The sequence below is a fragment of the Balaenoptera acutorostrata genome, chromosome 8, assembly GCF_949987535.1.
Source record: "Balaenoptera acutorostrata chromosome 8, mBalAcu1.1, whole genome shotgun sequence".
Taxonomy (NCBI): Eukaryota; Metazoa; Chordata; class Mammalia; order Artiodactyla; family Balaenopteridae; genus Balaenoptera; species Balaenoptera acutorostrata.
Window position 1 is genome coordinate 87,976,657 of NC_080071.1, and position 25,102 is coordinate 88,001,758.

A 25,102-nucleotide genomic window follows, 5' to 3' on the forward strand; every position below is an offset into this window, starting at 1 on the left:
TCTGGCTCCATTCATTTGGCCAACATGACAGCCCAGAGGTTTAGGAAGCCTCTTAGAGATGGCGAACTCCTCTAAATCAGACCACACAGCTGTCAAGTGCCAACGTAAATCACGTCCCAAAGATCCCACCCGCCTTTTCCTGAGGCTCCTTGAGTGCTGGGGGGGTGGGGAGTGGACAAGCAACCCTGACTTTGCCCAGGATTGCTTGATGTCCAGAAAAAGGAATGCGTAGGTTCTAATTCAGCATTTGGTCTATTTCAGGTACCGGAATTGCGTTTACACTTACAGGATTCTGCCCAATGAAGATGATAAATTCACTGTTCAGGTAAGTCTTTTATAAACCTCGAAATCTGACCCTGACTGGAACCTATATTGGCAGAGAAGGAGTGAAAAAGAGGAAGAAGGGAAGAAAGCAGGTGCCCCAAGCCACCTAGACATGGGGGCTTGTCTTTCTCCTAGAAGAACCTGGGTGGCGTTGCTTAGCGGGTAGACTGTGACCCTGCAAAGGGACCTGCCCTGGGACATGATGGAGCAGGTATGGCAGACGTCATCTGTGTTCATGGGTGTGAAGGGGAAATAACAGAAAGAAGGATACTCAGAGACCAAGGACAAGTGACTGTGGCTTGTTGGTTGTTTTTTCAGTGCATTCAAATGCCTGACAGTAAGTGGGCCAGGAAAGAGAGAAGGGAGGGAACTTGGGAGAGAACAGATCGTATGAGGGGCTAGAAGACTGCCCTAAGGATTAGCATGAGATAATATCTTTCAATTTGTAGAGATCTGTTCCGTCAAAGGCTGATGCTCATGGCATCTGATTTCACCATGTAAAGTCCAAACGTGTAAAACTTGCATTAAAGGTTAAAGAGCGAATTCCCTGGCCGCCCAGTAGTTAGCACTCGGCGCTTTCACTGCGGTGGCCCCGGGGTTCAATCCCTGGTCAGGGAACTAAGATCCTGCAAGCAGTGTAACGTGGCCAAAAAAGGAAGAAAATAAAAAGGTTAAAGAAAGCCATACTAGGTGTGCCAAGTCTGGGAAGACCACCTTCCATACAGTTTGCGTGACAAACACCACGGGTGTTGTGTGACCACAATGCATGACAACTGAGTGATGTGGAGGCCAGGGGAGCTATTTGTAATCTGGCTGCACCAAGAGAGCAGGGGGTGGGCAGAAAAAAGGGGGTGATGCTCTCGGTGTCCACAGTGGGAGCAGAGGAGTCACACTCAGCTCTTGGGCCCTTCGTGAGAGGCACCCACAGGCAGAGTGCCCCACCCACGTGCCAAGCAGAGCAGCCAGGATAGAGAAGGGTTGGGACACCATGTCATGGAGAAGCAGCGACAGAGTCTGTGGGGTTTAGTTGAAAAGAAAGTAGAAGTGGAAGGGGCGAGGTGGCGTGTAATCACTGATTCCGGAGGTGAAGGGAACAATGCATTTTGTGCAGAACTAGGGTGCAGCGGTACAGACGGAGCTGGAATCAAGGGCAGGACAACAGGCAGGTCCCTGGGGCACAAGTTCACTGGAAATGTGTCAAGAGGGAGTTGTGTTGAGTAGAAAGTTTCTGGGAGACTATTTATGGGGATCAAAGAAATCATTTCAATGAGCCACTTGGGACAGAGACAGAGACCTCAGGGCCATGCGTGAGCCAACCCAGGTGATCACGACACTGCCTTCTTGGAGGCTGGGGCTGTGTTGTGGGGCTTCCCTGGGGATGCAAGTTTGGGGTCAAGCAGAATTGCTTCACGCCCTGGAGGTCAGGCTGAGCGCTGCTTCTGGCTTCTTCGTCCTTCCTGTACATACGTGCATCTGCACTGGTATCTAAAGAACATCCATTTGAATGTTTTTGGATAGTCTAGGATGCCCCCATGTCTCAGCCTCGGCACCAGGGACAAATGTTGGTACCTTAATTTTGGACGGTTCTTTCAAGACTTGACAACCACTCAACAATGGGATGGCTGCTTCTCCTATGGGCTCCTCACCTGTCAGGGATGAGGCCGCCTGAAGGGAGGCCTGCCTGGGGCAGGCAGTGGGGCTCAATGGCCTCGAATATTTTCCAAGTCTAGGACTGCATGAACTTTCCCACAAAGGTTGGCATCCTTGGTAGGTGGTTTGCTGAAAGGAGTCTAAACTCTCTTAAGTTAAAAGTTAGTTGGTGCTTTTGATCTTTTTTCCCCTTGTGGTTTTCTTCTATTCCTTCAAAGGGAAGAAGACTTTAAGTATGACTAGGCCTTAAGCTGGAAAAGACGTGACTTTGTGGCTTCTATAGAGTTTGTACTCACGGCTTGCGTACGTCTAGACTGCGTCTAGGTCTATTCCCTGTGGCCTGTACCTCTTGCTGCTGCGGCATCGCACGTTCCTGGGAACGGCTGCCAGTCCTGCAGCAGTTGGGGCCTCATCAGGCTTTGGGGGCTGAAAAGAACAGAGACTTGCTTTGGCTGACTTATGCAAGGGGGGTGGGCGGCCCTGGTGGAGATGCTCGGCGCAAGGCGGGAGAAGGCTGGGGCCTGGGACCAGAAGGGTTGGGGCCCCTGCAGCCCAGGTGCTACCTGCCACGACGCAGCCCTTCTCAGTGGGTCTGCCCTTCCCCACCAACAGGCTCACTCCTGAGTTGCCAGTCCCAAGAGGGAATACGGTTGGCTCGGCCCCGTCAACCACTTACTCTGCAGGGGCCCTTTCAGGTCTGTGTATGAATCAGCTGTCTTGGAGCAGGGGCTCGCCCACAGCTCGGAGAAGCGGGTAGAGTTGTGGGGACAGAGCATGGTTACCTGAGGCCCACGCTCAGCCAGGGTGATGGGCAGGCAGGTTTCGTAGAAGAGCTGGCACCCTGCTGGACGGGTCTGCCCCCGACCCCGGCACTGGGCCTGGGACCTCCTTGGTGGCCAGCACCAGGTAACCAGGAGACAGGGAGCTGGGGGACCTAGGCAGTTTTCACTCCTAAGGATACGCCTTCCTATAAAAATACAACACCTCACAAGATGATCAGAGTAGCTGTGCATCAAGGAGCAGGTTAAAGCACGTGCACTATTAGGCCAAGTCTCGGGCTTGTCGAGCTTCAGCAGTTACCAGTCGGGGTTTATTTTAAATCCAGTTCCTCTTTTCATGTTGAGGCAAAACCTCATACTCTTTTCTGAGCTTAGCCACAGTTTCTAAATAACTCACTCCTTACACCTGAATCTGTTTGGTGCTACCAGAATAGGAGGCTCCCCAAATAAGAATCTGGCCTGAAACGTTGCCAAGTGAAGCGGCAAAAGCTTTCATCTTATTCTAATTACCTTAGCTCTTCTCACTGGGGCCTCTGGCTTTTTGACAAAACCAAAGAGCCACTCGGTCTTCGTTCCTTGCAGAGCGACCTCATGAAGTCGGCCGCGGGTTGTGGCCCGTGACAGTCCACGTAGCTCAGGAAGAGGAGCGATCCTGACGCTTGGTGACTTCGTTCTCACTCCACGTTTCTCAGACTTACAAAAAATCAGAGATGGGAGGGAAGCGTGTAAGCTGCAACTTCATTCAACCCCCGTGCTTTAGGCATGGACGTGGCTGAACCCTGCAGAAGCGAGGCCTCAGGCCCAGGCTCCAGACCTGCCCAGCTAAGCCGTCTTTCTTGGACCCCAGAAAGTGTGTCCAAACCCAGCTGGGTGTTGAATCCCTTAGAGAAGGACAGACTCTGCCCCAGGAGGACAGGGAGACAGGGAGAGGTAGCCTCTCAAAGGGAGAGCCCTCTTTTCCTGCCACTGTTGTAAATCTTGATACCATCTGATCACTCGTAACATTTGGCCTTTGGGGTAAATCAGTGAGGCGCCTGGAACTCAAGCAGACCGCCCTGTTCCCAGCTGGTTCAAGTCAAGATTGTGCCAGCTGTGCGGCCTTGGGCGAGAGCGTGACTCCACTGGAAAGTGGGGATCACACACACGCCTCCCAGGGTGCGTGTAAAATCCCAAGCCGCGGGGAGTGGCTGGCATCGGGGAGCTGCCGGCATGGCCATTACCGTCTTTATTTGCTGTGAGAGAGAACAGACCTCCAACAAGACGATGGCATCTGTGAACCAGCATAAGTCAGTTCTCCCTCGTGCTCCGGTGAGGGAGGAGGGAAGAACGGCGGGAAATGGGATGGAAAGAGAAGGAGAAAGACAATGAAGAGAGAGGATAGAAGGAAGGAACGAATGAAAGAGGGAAAAGGAAAGAAGGAAAGAGAAAGCTAAGAGGGAGGAAGAAAAAGTGAAGGAAGAACAAGGGAGGGGTAGAGGTGAGCGGGGGGGGGGGGTGCAGTTCTGACAGAAGAAAAGATGGAAACAGGCGTGGGGCCCAGAGGCAGCAGAGAAGGGGAGGGGAAGGGACACAGGCAGTGTTCTAGAAGGTTCTAGGCAGTGACTAGGGGTGGCAGGAAGGGGGCAGGTTTAGTGGCAATCAGCCTCCCTCAGCTCTGCTTCTTGGGCTGTGGATTTCCACAGTTTCCTCAGCAGCCCGTGGATTTGTTAAGTAGCTGTTCAACGGCCACCCTTGACCCTGAGAATCTTCCAGACTGGAGGCTGAGCTGCCGGTGCTGGGGGTGGGCAGGGCTCTGAGCGCTGCCCTGCGAGGCCAGAGGAAGGTGGGTGCTCCCAGCCCCTCAGCCTTGAGTTTCCCGCACCGAGAGTGTGGGTTTCTCATAAGGCCCAGACTCCCTCCCCGCCGTGGACCGGGAAGTGGCCCTCCCTGGAATGAACTGCGAGGCTCCCACTGCCTTTTGCGATGACCCTCCTCCCTGGGACATCAGGGCCAAGTTCAAGGCAGGACGTGCAGTCCTGATGGGCCAGCTTGAGCAGAAGTGAGGGGAGGGCCGAGGGCTATCACGTAAACGGCCCGACGCCACAGTCCAAGTGGATGGGGCCCTTCAGCTCCATTCCTACGACCCTTCAACACTTGCTGTTTTTCTCACATCCTTCCTACCAAGAAGAATACAGCAGAAAATAAAAACTGCCCCTGGCCCCCCCCATCACAGCGATATATTCACTGCAAACTCCCTGTCTTTTCTCAGCGTTGAGATTCTACGCAGGATATTGACTGTTGAAATCAAGACCGGAACACACACAGGTTTTAAGGCAAGTTTAGGTGAAGGGGGAATTTGAAACCATGAGCCTCATAGACTCTCGGTCTCCTTTCCCCATTTAGAAGAAAACCCCGGTGCTCTGAGCTGTTCGGGTGAGAGACTCATGACTCAGTTCCTGCTCCCTGACAGTGTCTGTCACGTTGCTCTGGGCAGTGTGGCTTTTGGAGAGAGAAAACAAAACAACTTTCTAAAAGCCATTCCGTCACAAGTGTCCAGGAGGGTTGACGGTTGAGCCATTGTTATTACGCTCAGGAAGAGGGTGGCAGCTGTTATTGTTCTGCGTGGTCACCAAGTGAAGTAAAGATTCCGTCTGAGCCGCCGGGCGAAGGATGTGGCTCGAGAACACACTTCCTGACATTGCACGAGAGGGAGCAGGAGAGGCACAGGCGACAGAAGCCACACGCGGCCGGGGCCGCCTCGCAGGACTCTGTGGCCATACTGAGGGCAGGGGGCCCGGCAGGCTCCCCAGCGGCCAAGCAGTCCCTTTAGGCCATTGCTGCCACATTCTAGAAGCGTGCATTTTAATGTAATTTCGTCTCACTTCATGTTAGTTTAACCTGCTGTAGAACAAGGACAGGTCTGTTTTCCAAGCTTCTGACTATCTCAAAACATTTTCCAGTTGCTTTCAGATTGAAAAGGAAATTTGATGGAGATGAAATTCTTGGGGACCGAATTTCCCCTCAAAATTCTATAGAGGTGGTGTTCTACTGCCTTCAGAAATTTACGAGTTACAAATAGCCCCAGATACAAAATCCAAGGTCAAGATGGTACCAGTCCCATTATAGGGAACCAAGTTTTTTTCTTTTTTTGCGTTGAAGCTGGTGGGGATTCTTTACCACCCTTGTCATTTTCCTTTCATCAATAGTTCTGGGAATGTGTTCAGCCTGTTCGCTTTGCAAACCTGGGTCTTTCTTTGGCTCAGAAGACTTTTCTTCTGTTTGGTCTTTGAGTAAGTTTTGTGGGGTTTTTTGTTTTGTTTTGTTTTGTTTTGTTTTGTTTTTTTATTTATGGCTGTGTTGGGTCTTCATTTCTGTGCGAGGGCTTCCTCTAGTTGAGGCAAGTGGGGGCCACTCTTCATCGCGGTGCGCGGGCCTCTCACTATCGCGGCCTCTCTTGTTGCAGAGCACAGGCTCCAGACGCACAGGCTCAGTAATTGTGGCTCACGGGCCTAGTTACTCCGCGGCATGTGGGACCTTCCCAGACCAGGGCTCGAACCCGTGTCCCCTGCATTAGCAGGCAGATTCTCAACCACTGCGCCACCAGGGAAGCCCTGTTTTGTTTTGTTTTAATTAATTTATTTATTTGGCTGTGCCAGGTCTTAGTTGTGGCATGCGAGATCTTTAGTTGTGGTATGCGGGACGTAGTTCCCTGACCAGGGATTGAACCCGGGCCCCCTGCATTGGGAGTACAGAGTCTTAACCACAGGACCACCAGGGAAGTCCCCTGAGTAAGTTTTTATTCCAGCTCTTCTGGTTTCTATTTGCCCTCTCTGCCTCCAAATGACTGTCTTTACTCTTTCCCCCTCCCCGCTGGCCATCTTGTCCCTGCTTCTCATGCTCCAAGCCTTCTAGTTCACCTTGCCGCAGGACATGGGACCATTTCCTCTTTGTTGCCCAAAGCAGAGCCCACATGGGGACCAACACTAGCTGGGGTTGGTGGGTTTAGGTACAGGGATAATGTAATAGAACGTAATTGATAGGAGTAGGATGCAATAGTAACCAATGAGACGTGAAGGGAAGTGTTCCACGGGGCTTCTGGTAAAGGTTTTTTTTTGTCTTAGAAGGAGACACAAGGATGAAATGGTCTCTTTTCTACCTTTGGAAGCTGTCGTAGGATGTGATAGCTGGGGCTGCTGCTGCCATCTTGCAACCAAGAGGGGAAGTAGCTGGAAAGTGAGGCCAATATGCAGAGGACAGAGCAGAAAGATGAAATGAACCTGGGTCCTCAATGATGCCATTGAATTAACCAAGGAGAATTAACCAGCCTGGTCATTGCCTGGCCTCTAGACTTCCTGTTTGTGAGATAATTAATTCCTTTTTGTTCAAGTAGTTGAATTGGGGTTCTCTGTTACCTGCAGCAAAAAGTACCTTAATATGCAAACGTTTGGCCTATCCTAGGGGAATTTCAAAAGAGAAAAAGAAAATTTTTAGCTGAACATCAAGTTTCACTGCACCAGAAGCTCATAATCCATGGTCTGACACTCATATCCCCGACTCTCCCCTCTCTTCAGCCGTGGCCTGCGCCGTGTTGCCAGGACCACTCCAGTCCCGCTCAGACATTTGCAATGACTTGTCTCCATGCCCCACATCCTAGGGGTCGATATCCCTTTCTCCAGCTCTAACCAGAAAAAGCATAAAAACCAATCAATATTTTAGCAACTACTTGCTTCTTGCAGAATGGTTTAGCGTCTTCTCTCAACTTTCCTCTCAAGATCAGGTTCTGGGTCTAACCTTAGTACATGTAAGAAGCTACTTAAAGCTACCCAACAGAAGAGAGTCTTTCCTCTAAGAAAATAATCCCAGAAATAAAGACACAGACGTAGAGAATGGACTTGAGGACACGGGGAATGGGAAGGGTAAGATGGAACGAAGTGAGAGAGTGGCATGGACATATATACACTACCAAATGTAAAATAGATAGCTAGTGGGAAGCAGCCACATAGCACAGGGAGATCAGCTCGGTGCTTTGTGACCACCTAGAGGGGTGGGATAGGGAGGGTGGGAGGGAGACACAAGAGGGAGGAGATATGGGGATATCTGTATATGTATAGCTGATTCACTTTGTTATAAAGCAGAAACTAACACACCATTGTAAAGCAATTATACTCCAATAAAGATGTTAAAAAAAAGAAAAGAGAAGAAAAGAAAATAATCCCTAATTACTCCATAAAAATATCTACCTGCTTCCTGCCGCCCACCTACGGCTCCCGAACCCCTTACCTTCCTTTATCTTCTTCACGGCACTTGTAAGTACCTGACTTTATATACTTATTAATTGATTTTTGTATTGCCAGTCTTAGAACTGTTCCTTAAAACTGTTCCTGGCATATAGTGGGCACTCAGTAGATATTTACTGAATGAATTACTTCTGCTGCCACCCTTAAGAATGTAGAACGACTATGTGTTTCACTTAAAATTAGGACTTGATTTGCCCTTGCTGCTGTTATCATTCTTAACTGGGTCCACACTATCCACCATATCTACTGACTTGGCACTTGTTTTTCATTCCTTATCAATTGCCTCTGCATCCTGGGCAGGTTCTCTATTCCACAGTCTTCATTTTGCTGTCACTCCCTCCAAGGTGGATTTTAACGTCACCACGGAGTTTTCCATGTTGGTGCAAGCCTGCATTATTGGCTGAGCTCCCTCTTTAACTGGTGCTGTTGTCTGTTCATCTTTCCCATTTTCTTCTTGTGGGTTTTCACTTCTGGGTCAGAAAAGCCTTGCCTTTTCACATCCATGTGAGGAAGTCAGATGCTTCCCAGGATGTTCTACTAGTTCCTGCAGCAGAGGATTGAGAGAAGCATTCCTCTGGGTCTTATTCTCTCCAGCCCCCATTTCCTCATCTGAAATATGGAGATAACGACATTACTTATGTAGGGAGATTTCCAGGACCAGAGGTGGCTTATGTGAAGCATGCAGTGCCAGACACGTGTGTAACCCAGTGAGTGATGGTTTTACGATAACCAGGAAGTGGGGAGAGAGGCACGGAGGCCAGTCAGCTAAGCAACACCCAGGCAAAGCTACGCAGGCGGAAGCCCAGGCCTGCGGACTGAGGACGGCAGGCTCAGGGGAGGGAGAAAGTGCTGAGACTTGGGGACACAAAAGATTCATGAGTCCTGAGACTGGTACATGATAGTCCAGGAGGACTTGGAAAGAAGAACGAGTGGCCAGGAGTCCTGACTGGCCCCAGATCACGGCCCAGGAGTGGGGAGGGGATGGAGGTGCCAAGCTCGGGCCCCTCTGTCCTCTTTGTATGAGGACCCACTTGAGTCCTGTGTCTGCTCTTTGGACAAGTTGAAGAACTGGGGAAGACAGATGCAGGAGCTCAGGGCAGGGCCTGGTCCCTGGAGTCCCTATGGGCAGCAGTGAGAGAGAACTTGAGGATACCCAGAGGGGCCAGGGAAGGTCTTATAACTGACCCTCCCCGGGGCTTACCTTATCTCTTTTCACCATTGTCCCCATTTATTGAGCCCTTCTTAGGAGCCAGGCACTTAATATACATTCTTTAATCCTGGGAGGGAGGTATTCTTAACATTATTCCCATTTTAAACACAAGGAAACTAAGGCTCAGGTGGGATAACACTGTTTGCTCGGTTCATACAACTGGTCAGTGACAGAATAGGGATATCACTTGACCCGCCATGCTGTGGCTTAAGGGCAAGACCACCCTCCCCTCCTTGGCTCGGCTGTTAGTCATGGAGGAGTCCAATGGGGCCTCCTGGCTGGAAGGTGAGTGCCAGATTAAATCTGATGCTGCCGCCATGTTCGGCTACTGGCCTTTGCTTTCCCAACCACTGAAGGTTGGCCCCAGCTGTGGAACCAGCTGTGAGTTGTATAGCATTTGAGCCATTCACGGTCTTGAATGAGGCTCAAGATGACCGTCCTGTTAAGTTCAGTCCAGGCGGTGTTACAGCGGAACCTCCTGACCATGTTCCAGGATGACTTAGCTGAGACGCCCCCCATCCATTTATTCGTCCTCACTCATTCAGCACATATTAGTTGGGCACAGTCCCTGCCCTCACGGGACATTCAGTTTAGAGACCGATGGCAAGCAATTAGCAAGATGATCCCCTGAACCCCAGATTCTACAGCTTGAAGCAGAGGTGTTCTAGGAATCTTCTACAGCAAAAAGAGCTCCCCTTCAATAGGAGGAAATGAACGTCCCAGCCAATCCCTCCAAAAAATCATCACCCTCTGTTCTATGCTCCCAAGCACTTCCCCTCTTCCCACTACCAAGCCCTTGCCATGTGGGGTGGTGCTCAGCCCTGTCTGTCTACCCCAGTGAACTGTGGGTGCCTCGGGAACAAGGTGAGGGTCTCGTTTGCCTCTGTGTCTGCCCTAGAGCCCAGCCCAGGGCAGTCTGCATGACCACTCATTAACTGAAAGGCCCAACTGGACTTGGCTTGAAAGCGGTGCTCCAATTTACCTCTCAGTACTCAAGAGACCTTTTGAGGTGAACCTTAACACCCCATGTTTTTAGCAGAGATGTACCCCATTTTGAGCAGCCCCAAGATAGAGCAATCCAAATTTCTCCCCCCAACCCCGATATTGAATTAATTAGTAGGTCATCAGTTAGTCATTTTTTACAAAGAGATTTGCCATAAGAGATTTAAGTAGGGAGTTCCCAAAGTCCCTTCACTTCAGCTGCTCCTGACTGTCCAAGTCAAAAAACTCCAGGAGGCTGACAGCCATCAGAGTGGCTGTCTGTCTCTCCACCATATTTATGCTCCCTCATGACTTGGGGGGAAAGTTCTAAAGTCTTGAAGAAATGTGTTTTCCAAAATCCAGTGTCTCTGGCAAATGTACACTCTTAAGACCCAAAGAAGAGGTCCTAACACCTCATACTGGGACAAGGAGAGGACACAGTGCCAGGCTTTAAAGAGGGAAACCAGACATTCAAACAAGTCGATTTAAAGGTTACTCAGAAGTCTGCAAGAAAGACATTGGCTGCTCGGGAAACCCGACAATAGAATGGCTCTCTCTTCCTGGGAAGGCATTGAGGGGATAGTTAATCCTGCCAATGCCAAGCTCCTCCCTGCCCCAGGATATTTGCACTTGCCCTGGCCTCTACCTAGGACTCTGTCCCCCCATATCACCAAATAGCTGACTGCCCTGATGTTATTCCCAGGTCTCCCCATCTAAAGTTATGCCCTGCCCCCATGGTCATTCTCCATTATACTCCTGTTTTATTTTTCTATATAGCCCTTATCATTGTCTGCAATGGTATTGGTTTCCTATTGCCGCTGTAACAAATTACTACAAGTGTAGTGGTTTAAAAACAACACAGATGGATTATCTTAGAATTCTGGGGGTTGGAAGTCTGAAGTGGGTCTCCCTGGGCTAAAGTCAAGGAGTTACCAGGGCTGTGATCCTTGGGTCCTAGCCCGTTTCTCCATCTTCAAAGCCAGAGATGGCCGGTCAGGCTTTGTCACAATGCCACCTCTCTGGGTATGACTTACCAACCTCCCTCTTTCCTTTATGAGGACCCTTGGGATTCGATTGGGTCCACCTAAATAATTCAAGATAATCTTCCTATCTCAAGGTCAGTACATTAGCAACCCTAATTCCCTCTGCATCTTAATTCCCCCACACCCCATAACAAAACACCTTCACAGGTTCCAGGGATCGGGAAGTGGGTGTCTTTGAGGGGCTATTGTTCTGGCCACCATGACGACTGTCTTTGTGATTTTTTGGCCCACTCGTTTGTCGTCTGTCTCCACCATGAGGATGGAAGACCCAGGGGAGCTAAGACTTCATCTGTCTTGCTCACCCCTGTGTCTGCAGCTCCTAGGAGAGCAGCTGGCACAGAGTAGGTGCTCGATTAGTATTTGCTAAACGTTTGAATGAGGTGTAAGTTTATAATATGAGCAGGGAGGAATGGCTTTCATTTCTTCACCTGTAAAAGGAGGGGAGTGGACTAGAGACCTCCAAATGCCTGCATGCTCTAGAATTCTATGATTCCTTCTATAGCAGTGACATCAACGGAGAGGAGAGGGGAGTGTTGGGGGGCAGCCGTTTCATAATCTGCTCTGCGGCAGGGGCGCAGTGGGTGCAGCAGGACGGGTCTGGGATGAGGTAAAGGCAGCGGGGGAGCTTGGGGGCGGGCTGCATGTTCATCAGGAGATGCTCCAGCCTTCATCTGCCCGGAGGCTGCTCTTCTGCAAGCTGACTCCCAGGCTAAGGACACAGAGCTTGTCTGCCAGCTGTCATTTCTGTCTCCCTCAGAGCACCTTGAGAGTTTCACAAAAAGAAAAGAAAAGCAAGCTGGAAAGAAGAGCGTCTCAGGGATATGTAATTAAGGCTAAAAATATCCCTCCTAAGCTCCCGGCAATGAGAAAATGGAGAATGCTCCTGTTCCCAGGACCACTGGGACCATGAAGCGTTTTGAAAGATAATGATTAGTCTGGGTTTTTAGTATCGATGAGCTTGTACAAGTATAAATACTTACTCTATCCAAGCAGTGCCAAGAGATGTGTGGTTCAATTCTTTCGGGGAGGAGTTTAAACTGGGCAGCCTCTTTAAACCTAAAAAGGTCCCCTTTCAAGCTAAACAGGACCTTTGCTGGGGGTGAGAGAAAAGGGGAAATGGAAACAGTGAACAAGAAGAGCTTCCTTCATTGCATGTGTCAGAGGGAAATGGCTATTTTAAAGGCAAATTTTGCATACTGGAGGTGGAGGAGGACTTAGAAACTCCCCTTCTTTCCCCACCTCCCACCCCCTCCTCAACCTTGAGATGGACTGAGTGAAATCACAGAGCCCCAGGCCTGTGACAGGCTCTGGCCCCCAGATGGCCAGGGCCACCTCCCCCAGCACTCCCCATCCCAACCCCACACCCAGCTCTCTGCACCCCTCAGCCCCACCCCATGCTTGGCACCTAAAAGGGTTTATTCCTGCTGGCATGAGCGAAGAAATTTGGACCCCATGATGAAAATGGGTACACAGGAAGAAGCAGAAAGATAAATCAAGTAGCGTGTCCTGAGAGAAATGCAGAAATAAGCAGATTTCCAATCTGAGTGCAGCACAAGGTCCTGTGGTTTACACAGCCCGGCTTGGACCACAAAATTACTCTCTGAGTTAAGTCTTCTTTTTTCTGTATTAAGAAGGAAGGATTCCTGCAGATCAGTATTTGTTGTCTCTGCTTTTTCTCTTAGGAAAGTAGCAAGTAAGGGTGAGGAAGTTCAAATTGAAAATACAAAACAGAAATAAAATCCCCTGACCTTGAAACATGCCTTGCTTCTTGGGAAACTGTCACTGTATTATGTGTTTTACTAAAATTTAACTTTCGAAACTGTGATATATTTGGTATCTTAAAAATAGTCTTAAGGACCTTATGTTAAGCACTTTGAGTACTCACTCAGGCTATCTTTAAATGTCAACAGTCCTACAGTATTTGGGGGAGAAAAGATTTGCAAAAATTTGTCAATAACAGTATCATGCCTGGTCAGCTAGAGTGAACAGTGCACAATTTTAAGTGTGCTGTGATTCCCTTTAAAAGTGAAGGTAGTCAAAAGGTGCAAACTTCCAGTTATAAGACAAAATAAGTCCTGAGGATGTAATGTACAGCCTGGCAACTATGGTTAATAACACTGTATTGTATATTTGAAAGTCGCTAAGAGAGTAGATCTTAGAAGTTCTCATCATAAGAAAATAAACTGTAACTATGTGCAGTGATAGATGTTAACCAGACGTATTGTGGTAATCATTTTGCAATATGTACATCAAATCGTGTACACCTGAGGCTAACATAATGTTGTATGTCAATTATATCTCAATTTTTTTTAATGTAAAGAAAAGTTATTGGGAATCTTGCCTAAGAACAGATAGTGATAATAATAATAATAATAATAATAGCATCGTTGCTTGGAGTCCTTATGCATCCGGAATTCCTTCCTACTGCCAGTCTCATGGCGGCTTCAGGCCATACATCCTTTGGCTGATGAGTGTGGTCTCACTACTGCCTCCTGGCGCCCCTCTCCTGCCTCCGACCCTCTTAGCCCTGTGCTGTTCCCGGGGGTCTGAGAAACAGACATTGGTCCCCCACCTGGTAGAGCCCAGGAGATTCTCTAGAGCTGGGCAATGAAGCCGCCACTGGCCGCATGTGGCAGTCGTGCACATGACATGTGGTTACTCCAGACTCAGATGGGCTAAGTGTAAAATACACCCCAGATTTCAAAGGCCTTTTGTTAAAAAAAAGAAAAAAAATGTAATATATCTCATAACTTGTTATTTATTGCCCATTGAAATCCTAATATTTGGGATGTATTGGGTTAAATAAAACCTAATCATCAAATTAGTTTCACCTGATTTTTTAAAAACTTCTTTTTAATGTGGCTACTAGAAAATTTGAAATCACATGTTAAGGCTCACATTTTATTTCTGTTGGACAGCATTGCTCTAGAGCCTTGCTACTCAAAGTGTGGTCCACAGACCAACATCTGCATCATCCTAGAGCATGTTAGAAATGCAGAGAATCAGGCCCAGACCTACTGGTTCAGAATCCGCATTTAAACAAGATCCTCAAGTGATTCCTGTAGATAGATGTTAAATTCTGAACACCATGCGGAGGTGGGGGAAATGGCAGTAAGAGTCACACGGGATGGGCAGGAATGCACCTCGGGGCTAACGCCCTGGAGGGCAAATTGTCAATATCCATGAACATCTGTGGCACCTGGTCCCCATGAGGAATGACACCCCCCCGCAGGAATGTGTCCAACAGGTCACATGGGCAAAGATACATGTACAAGGACATTCACTGCAACCTCACTTCAAAATGGGGACCAAGAAGAATCAGCAAGCCAGGTAAATGTGATGAGTCGGGAACGGTTACATGAAGTATAGTCTGACCAGTTGTTTAAAAAGTTAGGGTAGAGCTGTGTGTAATAGGTTGGAAATATCTCCAAAATTTAAAAGAAGAAGGTGCCGGATGATATTAACGTATGAGAGTTTTGGGTTTTGTTTGCTGAGGGATAGAATATATGCACAATATCACACATATATCAGAGTTGACAGGAAAGATATCTGAGAAACTGTTAACAGTGGGGCAAGACTAAGAGTTACCATTGTGGGTTACCAATGGCAGGAGGGCTTCTACTTTTCAATTTATACCTTTAGTACTGTTTTAATTCTTTTTAACCATGGCCAAGATATAACTTTTATAATAATACTTTATAAAAATTTTCACTTCTTGTCTTTATTTAAAATTTTTCTATTACAGGAAACAGGATTATCTCAGAAAATTTGGGGGTAATGTTGCTGTCACATGGGGTCCCAAATAGGAGTACCAGCAGAGAAAATTGGGGGAAAAAAGTTTGAGATCAGACTGATACAGAGGGCTTGAGCACTGGGCTGGGAGTTTGGAGTCTGTTCTGTAGATGGCAGGGTGCCCTGGGAGGGTGGTGGTTGTTCGTTTTTGTTGTTTTTTGTACAAATTGAGGTGAAATTCACATAACACAAAATTAACTATTTTAACGTGAGCAATTCTGTGGCACTCAGTACATTCACAATGTTTTGCAAAAAAAATTTTTTTTAAATTACCTTTTATTCCCTACACCCCTCTGGGAAAAGCATATGTGTTGAATTTAAACCACCCAAGGCAAAAACTGGGTGGTGGGGTAATTTTTTGGTTTTTGAAAAATTTGTTGTCATTATTACGTAAAGCTCTGCTAGTGGTGGCCATGCTGTGTGAGCAGGGACAAAGCCCCCAAGGCAGGGCCCCCAAAGCCCCCTGCTTGTTCTCAGGTGGAAACTCTTCTGGGTCACCAGGTCAGGGGCAAGTGGAGAGACCCCAGCGTCAAGACCCTTGTCCGGGGATGGCAGGTCTGCTTACAACAGATGCTACTGTTTTCTTTCTCTCTTTCTTTCTTATTCTTTTTCTTTTTTTCTTTTTTTTCTTTTTGCTTTCTTTTTCAACCCAAGGGAAACATGAATATATTTTTTAAAAGCATTCAAACAAAACAGAAGCACAGAGAGTAGAAAGTGAAAGTCTGCCTTCACCATCCCCACCCGCCTCTCTCCTCTGCAAGGGGAACCACTGCCAGAGGTGGCATTTGCCATTTTGGGTGCATTTACATAGACACGTGAGCCTGTACAAATATACAGGTTTTGTGTTTTTTTTAATAAATGGGATCATGTTTTCATATTGTTCTGCAATTCGCTTTCTTCCCTTAGCAATGTATCTTTGAGATCTAGCCAAGTTAGTCAATATACATTTGAGTTAGTGCTTTTCAACTGCCATGCAATATAGTTCATCCTCCTACTCTTAGACAATGTCCTTTTTTTTTTTTGGTTATTACTACAAAAAACAATACTGCAATAAGCAGTAGGTTGGTCTGTGCTGTGCACATGTACTAGCTCTCTTCAGGATGAGATATTACTAGGTTGAGGGAATGCATGTTTTTATTGTATTGATAGATACAGCCAAAGCACCTTGCAAATGCCTCTTCCAATGAGCCATCTCCCACCTGATGCCACTTTGCACCCAGCATGTCCCCACGTCTTCTCAATACTGGACATTACCAGTGTCTGTTATTTTCATCAAATGGTGGATAAAATATGCAATCTCAATATTTTATTTTGCATTTTCTTCTTTAGAAACGAGGATAAGAATATTTTCATATAGGCATTGGCTATTTGTATTTCTTTTCCTATGAACTGGCTATTTATATTCTTTGTCAGTTTTTTCCTTTTTAAAAATCTTTCTGATTATAAAAAGCTCTTCATATGCTTTGTATATTAATTTTGTGTTAGTTGTAAGGTAAATATTTTCTCCCAGCCTGTCATTTTTTTAAAACTTTGTTTATGGTTCTTTTGTCATGTGGAAGTTTACAACTTTCTGTAGTCAAATGTTTTCATTTATGGATTCTGGGTTTTGTGAATCATTTATCTCAATATTACTTATCCAGGGAAAATATTATTTTCTCCTAACACTTTTGTAGTAAGCTTTTATGTTTAGCTCTTTATTTTTGCATTTGGTACAAAATAGAGAATATAACCCCATCCTCTGAATGGATAGCCACACCATATATTAAACAATCCATCCTTTTTCCATTGATTCACAATGCCATCTTATCACATGCTAAATTCATGTAGTCCTAATGTAGGGAATCTTCCTTCTGTTTCTCTGACTGGAGGAATCTATTCTTGCCCCTGTTCCATCATGTTTTTGTTGTTGTGGCTTTATTGTGTGTATCCGGTAACCTGAGTTCTATTTATTGTTCCTCTCTTTATTCTTTGATGGTTTCCATGCATTTTCTTTTCCAGGTGAGTTTTACAATCAGCTTGTTAAGTGCCCTAAAAAAATCCAGTTGGAATTTTTATATAATTACATTGAATTCATAGATTAATTAGAAGATAGCTCATATCCTTATACAATCATGTATACATGTATACAATCCGAGAACATGGCATCTCTTTCCATTTATTCAGATTTTCTTTTTTATCTCTCATGTGCTGTCTTTTATATTTTCTCCATATAGTTCTTATATCTTCATTGTTACCTGGTGCGATGTAGTTTTAGTTACCTTGGCAAACAGAACCTGTTTTTTCCGTGACATTTTCTGACTGGGTTTTGTTGGTGTCTATGTTATGGTTTTTGTAGGGTGATCTTACCTATCTTTCTGAATTATGAGTTTTAATCATTTTTTGAACGTATTCTTTTGGTTTCTCTAGGTACGTGATCTTGTTGTCTGCAGATAATGATAGACTTGTCCCTTCTTTTCAATACAAGTAATCTGAGGGGAAGGAAGTTGCTCTGGCTTGTTTCACGCTGGCTGGGACCCGCAGTGATGCAGATTAGTGGCAATAGCATTCACTGTCGTCTTGCTCCCGATTTCCGATTTCCGGGGATGTTTCTGCTCTGGAAGGAGGATGCATAACAAAGACAAGGAAATAACAATTTTAATTAAAGGGGAAAAAAGGAGAAAAATGGCAGTGCCAAGAGGAAGGCACCAACCAAACGATGCCCAAACTGGAATGGCAGAGTGGATGGGACGCTGATAAGTGTAGCCAGGTTGTCAGTGCCCAGCAGGGCCTTCTCTCTGACCCAGCCCCTTGCTCCAGGTCACTGAGCTCTGCTTTGAGCTGGTTCTGTCTGTCACCCAACATATTTGAAATGCCTCCTAGCTTGGTGACAGCCGCACTTTGGTAAGTCCACCTCCTGGATCCTAATCGGAATCACTGATGTAAATGAGAGGAAGACCCCAATAGCAGCCCAAACCTGTGTCCAGGTTGACATTGGCATCGTCTCACCCTAGCCAGTATTCCTCCATGTGGTTCTCAACAAAAGATCACGGATGAAGATCACAAAGTGCTTTATTGAAATCTATATAGATTATACCAGAGATCACAAACTGGTAGCCCCTGCATTGGATTTAGTGTTCTGCTTGCCTGACATACGTTTTTTACAATTATGAACCAGTTAAAAGCATTTTAAAAAATTCAGAGATTTTGGGAATTCCCTGGCAGTCTGGTGGTTAGGACTCGATGCTTTCACTGCCGGGGCCCAGGTTCAATCCCTGGTTGAGAAACTAAGATCCTGTAAGCTGTGCGGCATGGCCAAAAAACAAAAATAAATAAAATAAATAATAAAATAAAATAAAATTTTAAGATTAAAAAATAAATTTAGAAAAATTCAGAGATTTTATATAATATTCTGAATTTTCAGCCTCCCTTGAAAATTTTGAAGATCTGATAACCTAAGACCCACATTACCCAGTGTGATGCAACTGGAGCCGAGTGGAAGCTTCCGCCTTTCCTAGAGGCATTTCTCTTTGATGTGCCACAGTCCCCACCTCTCCCTACTGCCTCACTCCCCGCCGGTTTCTCTCATTTACATCACCTGACCAGCCTCTGTAGGCAATTGAGCCATGATCTCCATCAGATGCAACAAATGATCTAATTCATTAGGCTAGCAAACATGCATTGACGTTCTACTATGTAAATAAAATAAGACAAACAGGTTCTCCCAACTTGGTCTCTTCCCAGTGAACCCCTGCTGGTTCCAAGGATCACCACTTGCTTTTTTTTTTTTTTAAGAAGATTGGAAATTATGTCAAGTATCTTTTTTTCTTGAATTTTATTTTATTTATTTTTTTATACAGTGGGTTCTTATTAGTCATCCATTTTATACACATCAGGGTATACATGTCAATCCCAATCTCCCAATTCATCACACCACCACCACCACCACCACCACCCCACGGCTTTCCCCACTTGGTGTCCATACGTTTGTTCTCTACATCTGTGTCTCAATTTCTGCCCTGCAAACCGTTTCATCTGTACCATTTTTCTAGGTTCCACATATATGCGTTAATATGCGATATTTTTTTTCTCTTTCTGACTTACTTCACTCTGTATGACAGTCTCTAGATTCATCCACGTCTCTACAAATGACCCAATTTCATTCCTTTTTATGGCTGAGTAGTATTCCATTGTATATATGTACCACCTCTTCTTTATCCATTCGTCTGTTGATGGGCATTTAGGTTGCTTCCATGTCCTGGCTATTGTAAATAGTGCTGCAATGAACATTGGCGTTCATGTGTCTTTTTGAAATATGGTTTTCTCTGGGTATATGCCCAGTAGTGGGACTGCTGGGTCGTATGGTAGTTCTATTTTTAGTTTTGTAAGGAACCTCCATACTGTTCTCCATAGTGGCTGTATCAGTTTTGGTGGGAATGTAAACTGATATCACCACTTGCTTTGACACGTCTTACAAACCATGCTTTTAGTAAGCTGACCTAGCATCTTGCCAAGGGTGGATACAAATCTCACTAAACTGTAAACTACAGAAGAAACTACCTTACCCATTGTGCAAATCACAGCTTCTGGCCCCCTACTCTTTGCCTTTCCCCACGATTGGGCTCTCTCCTGAAGTTCTCTTCCTCCCCTGGGATGAGGCTTGGATTCTGTAGAAGCAGGTATAGTTGCATTCCCCTTTTCTGTCCTGGGCTTCGGTCCCATGATGTAAGGGTGCCTTTGTCACTTCCTCAGAACAACAGGAGCCTGCAAACGGTGACTTTCAGTTCCTCTGCAGGGCACAGTGTTTACCCCGAGCTGCCCATCCACTCCTGTCTACCTAAACTGAGCCCCTCTCCCCCAGAGGTCGAGGGTGAGCCCAGCTGGGCAACTGGTGGACCCACATTTGTCACCACACCTTGCCAACCAGAACACTTTGCTAGTCTTCCTGTTCAGTGCCTCATAGCTTCAGACAATCCCACCTACCCAGCAAGGCAGGCTGAAAGCTTCCTGTTTTGATCTGTGCCTTTGCCATCTTCATTAAAAAGTGTTTTTCCTCACTGAACAGTAATCCCCTCTGCATTCCCCCAGTGAAACGTTAACCATTTTGTGTCAACGGTATTCCTTCCTGATCCAATGTTGCTTCCAGAGATTGGGGCCGTGAAGAGGGTAAGGCAAGTGTACACACGAAACCAGGCCTCTAAGAATTGAAAGAATGATTTTGCCAAAGTGATGCATGTCACTGGGCCCCCTGCAGTGGCAAACATTTGACCACAGGTTCTCCAGGGAAGAAAGCAAAGCCCTGAGTTGCAGTGTTTGCCAATTTCTGTGGGGTAAATACTCTCACCATGGCTCCCACCATAGTGGCCAGAATCAACAATCAGCTCTTGGGGTTCCGGAAAAATTGGATTTTGAACCAGAACAAGTAGGCACACGTGGGCATGAGCCAGCCTCAGCACATCACTGGTCTGTGTGTTATGAATTCATACCTACTACCGCCCCGGTGAGGTCTGTTGCGTCTGAGACCATAGATGTCTTTATTAGAGACTCCTGTAACTTGTTAGGGGTCAGACAGATTAATAATCACTTCCACTTTACTTAGAGCCCTTTTTATCCCCAAACCCTTATTTATAAGTTATTTTAATTCAGTTTTACCCATTCCTTTTTATCACATTTGGAGAAGATATTTTTTTTCTACCTGACTCTTCTTAATTTTCCAGTCCTCTGAGCTTCAGTTCACTTGTCTAAAAAATAGGAGTTGATACTGTATTAGTATATTCAACACATAGCAGGTACTCCCTGATGATAGTGAGGCCATGCCCTGGGCTTATTATATCAGCTCATTTTAACACGGAGCAGATCTGAGACTCTTCATCCGTGAACAAAAAAGCTGGCTCAGCCTTAGAGAGCTGAATGCCATTGTCCAGGTCATACAATTACTTAATGGTGGAGCTAAGGTTTGAATTTGTGGCTGACAGGGTGTTTTGTAAAAATTAGTTGCAAGCATTAAAAATATGAGATTTCTTCTAAGAATCTCTAGTTTTACCTTCCCTTGAAGGTTTTGAAATTCTGGCAACTCTCGGCCTAAGTTACCCCATGGGAGTATAACTGGAGCTAAGCGGAAGCTCGTTCCTTTGAAGGGACATTTCTCCAATGTGTCATTGTCCCCACCTTGCCCTAGTGTCTCACACCCTGTCTGCTTCACTCACACGTTAGGCTTCAGATTTTGTGCATCTTCTAATGGGCCACACTGCTTTCTAACTGAATATTACTTCCCCTTGCCCACTTTTTCCTCCCCACTTGACCAAGGAAGAAACTGAGACCCAGAAGGTTTTGCTAATTAGTTCAGGTCAAATCAGAAAGGCCACAACAAAGTACCTAACTTTCGCAATCAGGTTATGTGATCAAAGCCGCAGTGCCTTCTCACTATAAAAGTGTCTTCACAAACTGTTTTAATCCCTTCTAGCCCCACACTGCGCTTGCATAACCCTCCCTTTAATAGGCAAACATCGAGTGGGTGTCTTTTTATTTGAATAGGTTCTTACAAAATATGTATCGTTGTTTTGCATGGATGCATTTTTAAGGAGTGATACCATAGCCCTCATTCAATTTTCTAAAAGTGATAGCATAGCCCTCATTCGATATTTTACTTTCTCTGCCAGAGGATCCTTCCATGTGACTATGTACACATCCAGCCGGCTTCTGGCTGCTGCATAGCACCCCATTGTACACACTGACCGTATTTTACCTGTCCCCTCTCCCCATGATGGGCACCCAGTTCCCCCCAGATCTCTGCCACCACAGACAAACCTGTAATGACCATCCACATAGGTGAGCCCAAGGTGAGCCCTGGGGCATATGCCCAGGGGTGAAATTGCTGGGTCATAGCATATTCACATATTTAATTTGTCTAAATGGTATCTGATTGCTCTCCAGAATGGCTGCACTGGTCTACACTCCTGGGATTCTTTATACAACACAAGATGTTGAGGGAGGGAAGGAGGGAGAGAGACTTTTAAACATATAATACCCATTAGTAAATAAGGTCCTTTGGATGGAGTTCAAAATAGGCTTGCCTCCTACCAAAGGTGCCAGAACACACAGGCAGAGAAATTGGAGCACAGCAGCCTTTCAGAGTCCAGGAGCACAGAACTTAGAGTAAGGGACCCGAGACCTGGGTTCAGGTTGTGGTGCTGCCACTTACAGGGCAAGTCATTTGGCCTTTCTGAGCCTCAGTTTCTTCATCTGTAAAATGGGAAAACCAATAGAAACTTAAGTAAGGTTGTTTGGTTTCTCAAAAAAATGTTCATCCTTCCGTTCATTCATTCTCAATGCCGAGGTGAATACATGATGCATTTTGTCACCTAAGTGCCGAGTTTCCGAATGTGCCCAGTCTCATTTGACACCCTGTTTTCCCTCTTGTCAGCCTAGGGACTCACAGGACCAGAGGTCCATTCACAGAGTAGGGTTTTGAACTGGTCTGTGCAGAGTGAGGTAGGATGTGTGCTGAAAGCCTGCTGAGCCCAGCGGGGAGGATGGGGGTGTAGGGGTGGGAGTGGTCCTCATGGGCAGCCATATTTGGGGGAGGAAGAGGAAGCAAAGGACTTCAAGTCTGATCAAGTCCTCTGTAAAGTGGGGTCCAAATTCTTCGCTGTTGGTGAGGAGCTTTGCTGTGGGTTGAGGACTTGAGGGTAAGTCCTTGGATCAGCTCTTGATGGAGGGCTTAAGATAGACAAGTAAAAAGGACTGATTTGGGGAGTTGACCATCAAAGGTGAAGTTCTTCCAGAAGCCGACCCCATGCTTGGGTACCAATAATTAAAGAAAGGCTCCCAGGAAAATCCAGTGAGAGAGTGGGGGACGCAGGATGGAAAAGAAGAGAAGCCAAGCAAAGGTACAATTTCAGGTGAAGTCTCAGACCCAGCCTGATGCTACAAGGAGCTCTGGAGTATGAATTACACCTCGGGCTTTGTTCTGCATCAAAGCAAAGAGCTGGGCTTTTGCACACACACTCCAAGCACAGGATGGCTGCCTTGGGCATGGGGAGTCAGAACACTCTGGTTTCTCCTGGATCTCCTTATGAAACGAGGTGGCTCTAGTGCACAAGGGGAATCACCTGAGGTTGCAGGTTCAAGCCGTTAGCAGCAAAGCACAGAGCCCCCAGAAGAGAGGGCGCTGGGGGCATAGATAGTAAAGGGATCTGGGAACTGGGTAAGACACCAGCCACATTCCATGTAAGGACCTGTGATTACAAACCACACATTTATATTAACACCAGTACTGTGCACATGTGCTGCTCAGTAACTCTGCCTGCCATGATGCTTCCCCCTCTCTTGGCCTGGGCAACCGCTCTCCATCCTTTGCATCTCAGCTTAAGTGTTGTCTTTTTAACGAATAATTCCCAGACCCACTGGGCTGAGTCCCCTTGTAATACCCTTCCAAGGCACTGACTTCTCTCAGCCTCTGTACCTTGTCATTATTTACTTGTTTATTGTATCACATCTTGCTTCTCTGCTAGACTATGGGCAAGGCCTGGGTCTGTGTTGGTTCCTGCTGAATGCCCATGGCTGAGCCCTGAGTGGGGTTCATGGTAAGAGGTTAGTACATGTCAGGGGGCTGCCTGCTGGCTTGACGAGCCACCAGCTCTGGTCTGCTTCAGCCCTGCCCAAGTGCAGAGGGTGGGCTGGGGAGCTGATCCTGGACAGTGGCTTCAGCGGGCAGGGCCTGCAGATGTACAGGGAGTGGAGGGAGCCATGGGGACAGGATCTCTGGTGCCAGGGTGGGGTTCAGGCTTGTCAGAAAGATGATGGGGCCCTGAGGGGCCTGGAGGTCTACACAGAGGATGAGATTGCAGGGCAGTGGCCTCTGGAAGCTGGAGAGCAGATGTGGCGAAAATGAGGGCGTGGAACTTGAAGACGTGTCCTTGCGGCAGGTCCTGGTGATCAAACATGTTGTGCGACATTGAACAAGTTACCTAACCTCTTGGAGCTTCAGCTTTTTCATGAGTAAATGAAGAAATTATGTCATGAAGTTTCAATAAGAGGTAGAATCTCAGGAAAAGTTCATTCTTCCCTTCAAACTTGTATTTGTCAGCATTTGCTGTGTAAAAAGTACTCCAAAATCTCAATAGTTTACAGCAACAAACATTTAATTTTCCTCTCCTGGGGCTGTTGGCTGAACTAGGCTGGGCTCTCCTGGACTCAGCTGGACCAGGCTGGACTCCAGGTTTCCAGTCAGATCTGGGTCTGTTCCTCACGTCTTTATTCTTGGCCCATGCTAGAGGGCTGGAGGCTCCTTGGGGCACCTCTTCCCATCAGATCACAGGGGCTCAGGAGGGGCAAGCAGAAACCCACAATGCCCATTAAGCCCTGAGCTGGGAACTGGCACTTTGGCCCACATTGCTTTGGTCAAAGCAAGCAGCATGGCCAAGCCCAACATTGGTGGGACAAAGATGTGAGTTCTCCATACTCTAAAGCAGGGATGGCACTCTAGGTACCATGATGGTGGATATGGCTGCAAAATTCTACAGTAGGGCAGGGCTACTCTGCCGCAGCCCTTCTTCCTCATCATCCAGGCATCTGTTCCTGTGAGCTCTTGGAGAAAGCGTAGAAACCTTTTCCATAGTTAGCCGACAACGTCTCTTTGATGCTGGGTGTGATGTGGTCTCTAAGCTGTCAGCTGTGATTCTACTGACAAAGGACCCATCCTCTTCCGGGGTCTTCATTGTGGGCCTGAGGTCCCCAGCTGAGGGTTCCACTGTTCAAATGCGCAGACCACGTGCTGGCAGACAGCACTGTCATCCTCTGCCCCCTTACTCTCACTGCGGTGACACCAACCTCAGATGATGCATCTCAGAGCTGTCATTTCAATACAAGCCAGAGATGTAGGCGTCCTAGTCCTCCAGCCTGCAGCTCCTTTGATGTGAGAGGTTCAAAGCATTTTACAGCTGCTCAAGGCTGCCGGGAGAGTGCAGGACTCACTGCCACTACACAGATATCAGAGAGTGAAAGGCAGAGATTCGGGGCCTTATGATCTCAACATCCCTGTGGGGATCCCAGCTCACAGGCGAAAGAAAC

At 46.8% G+C, this 25,102-nt stretch overlaps 1 protein-coding gene across 1 annotated transcript in view; it reads left to right on the forward strand.

Annotated features, from left to right (window-relative positions):
- Window positions 1–25,102, forward strand: part of INPP5D (inositol polyphosphate-5-phosphatase D) — a 130,029-nt gene that overhangs the window by 21,310 nt on the left and 83,617 nt on the right. Inside the window, exon 2 of the mRNA XM_057551877.1 lies at window positions 262–325. Coding sequence (XP_057407860.1) covers window positions 262–325 — 64 coding nt within the window. The remainder of the gene's footprint in view (window positions 1–261; window positions 326–25,102) is intronic.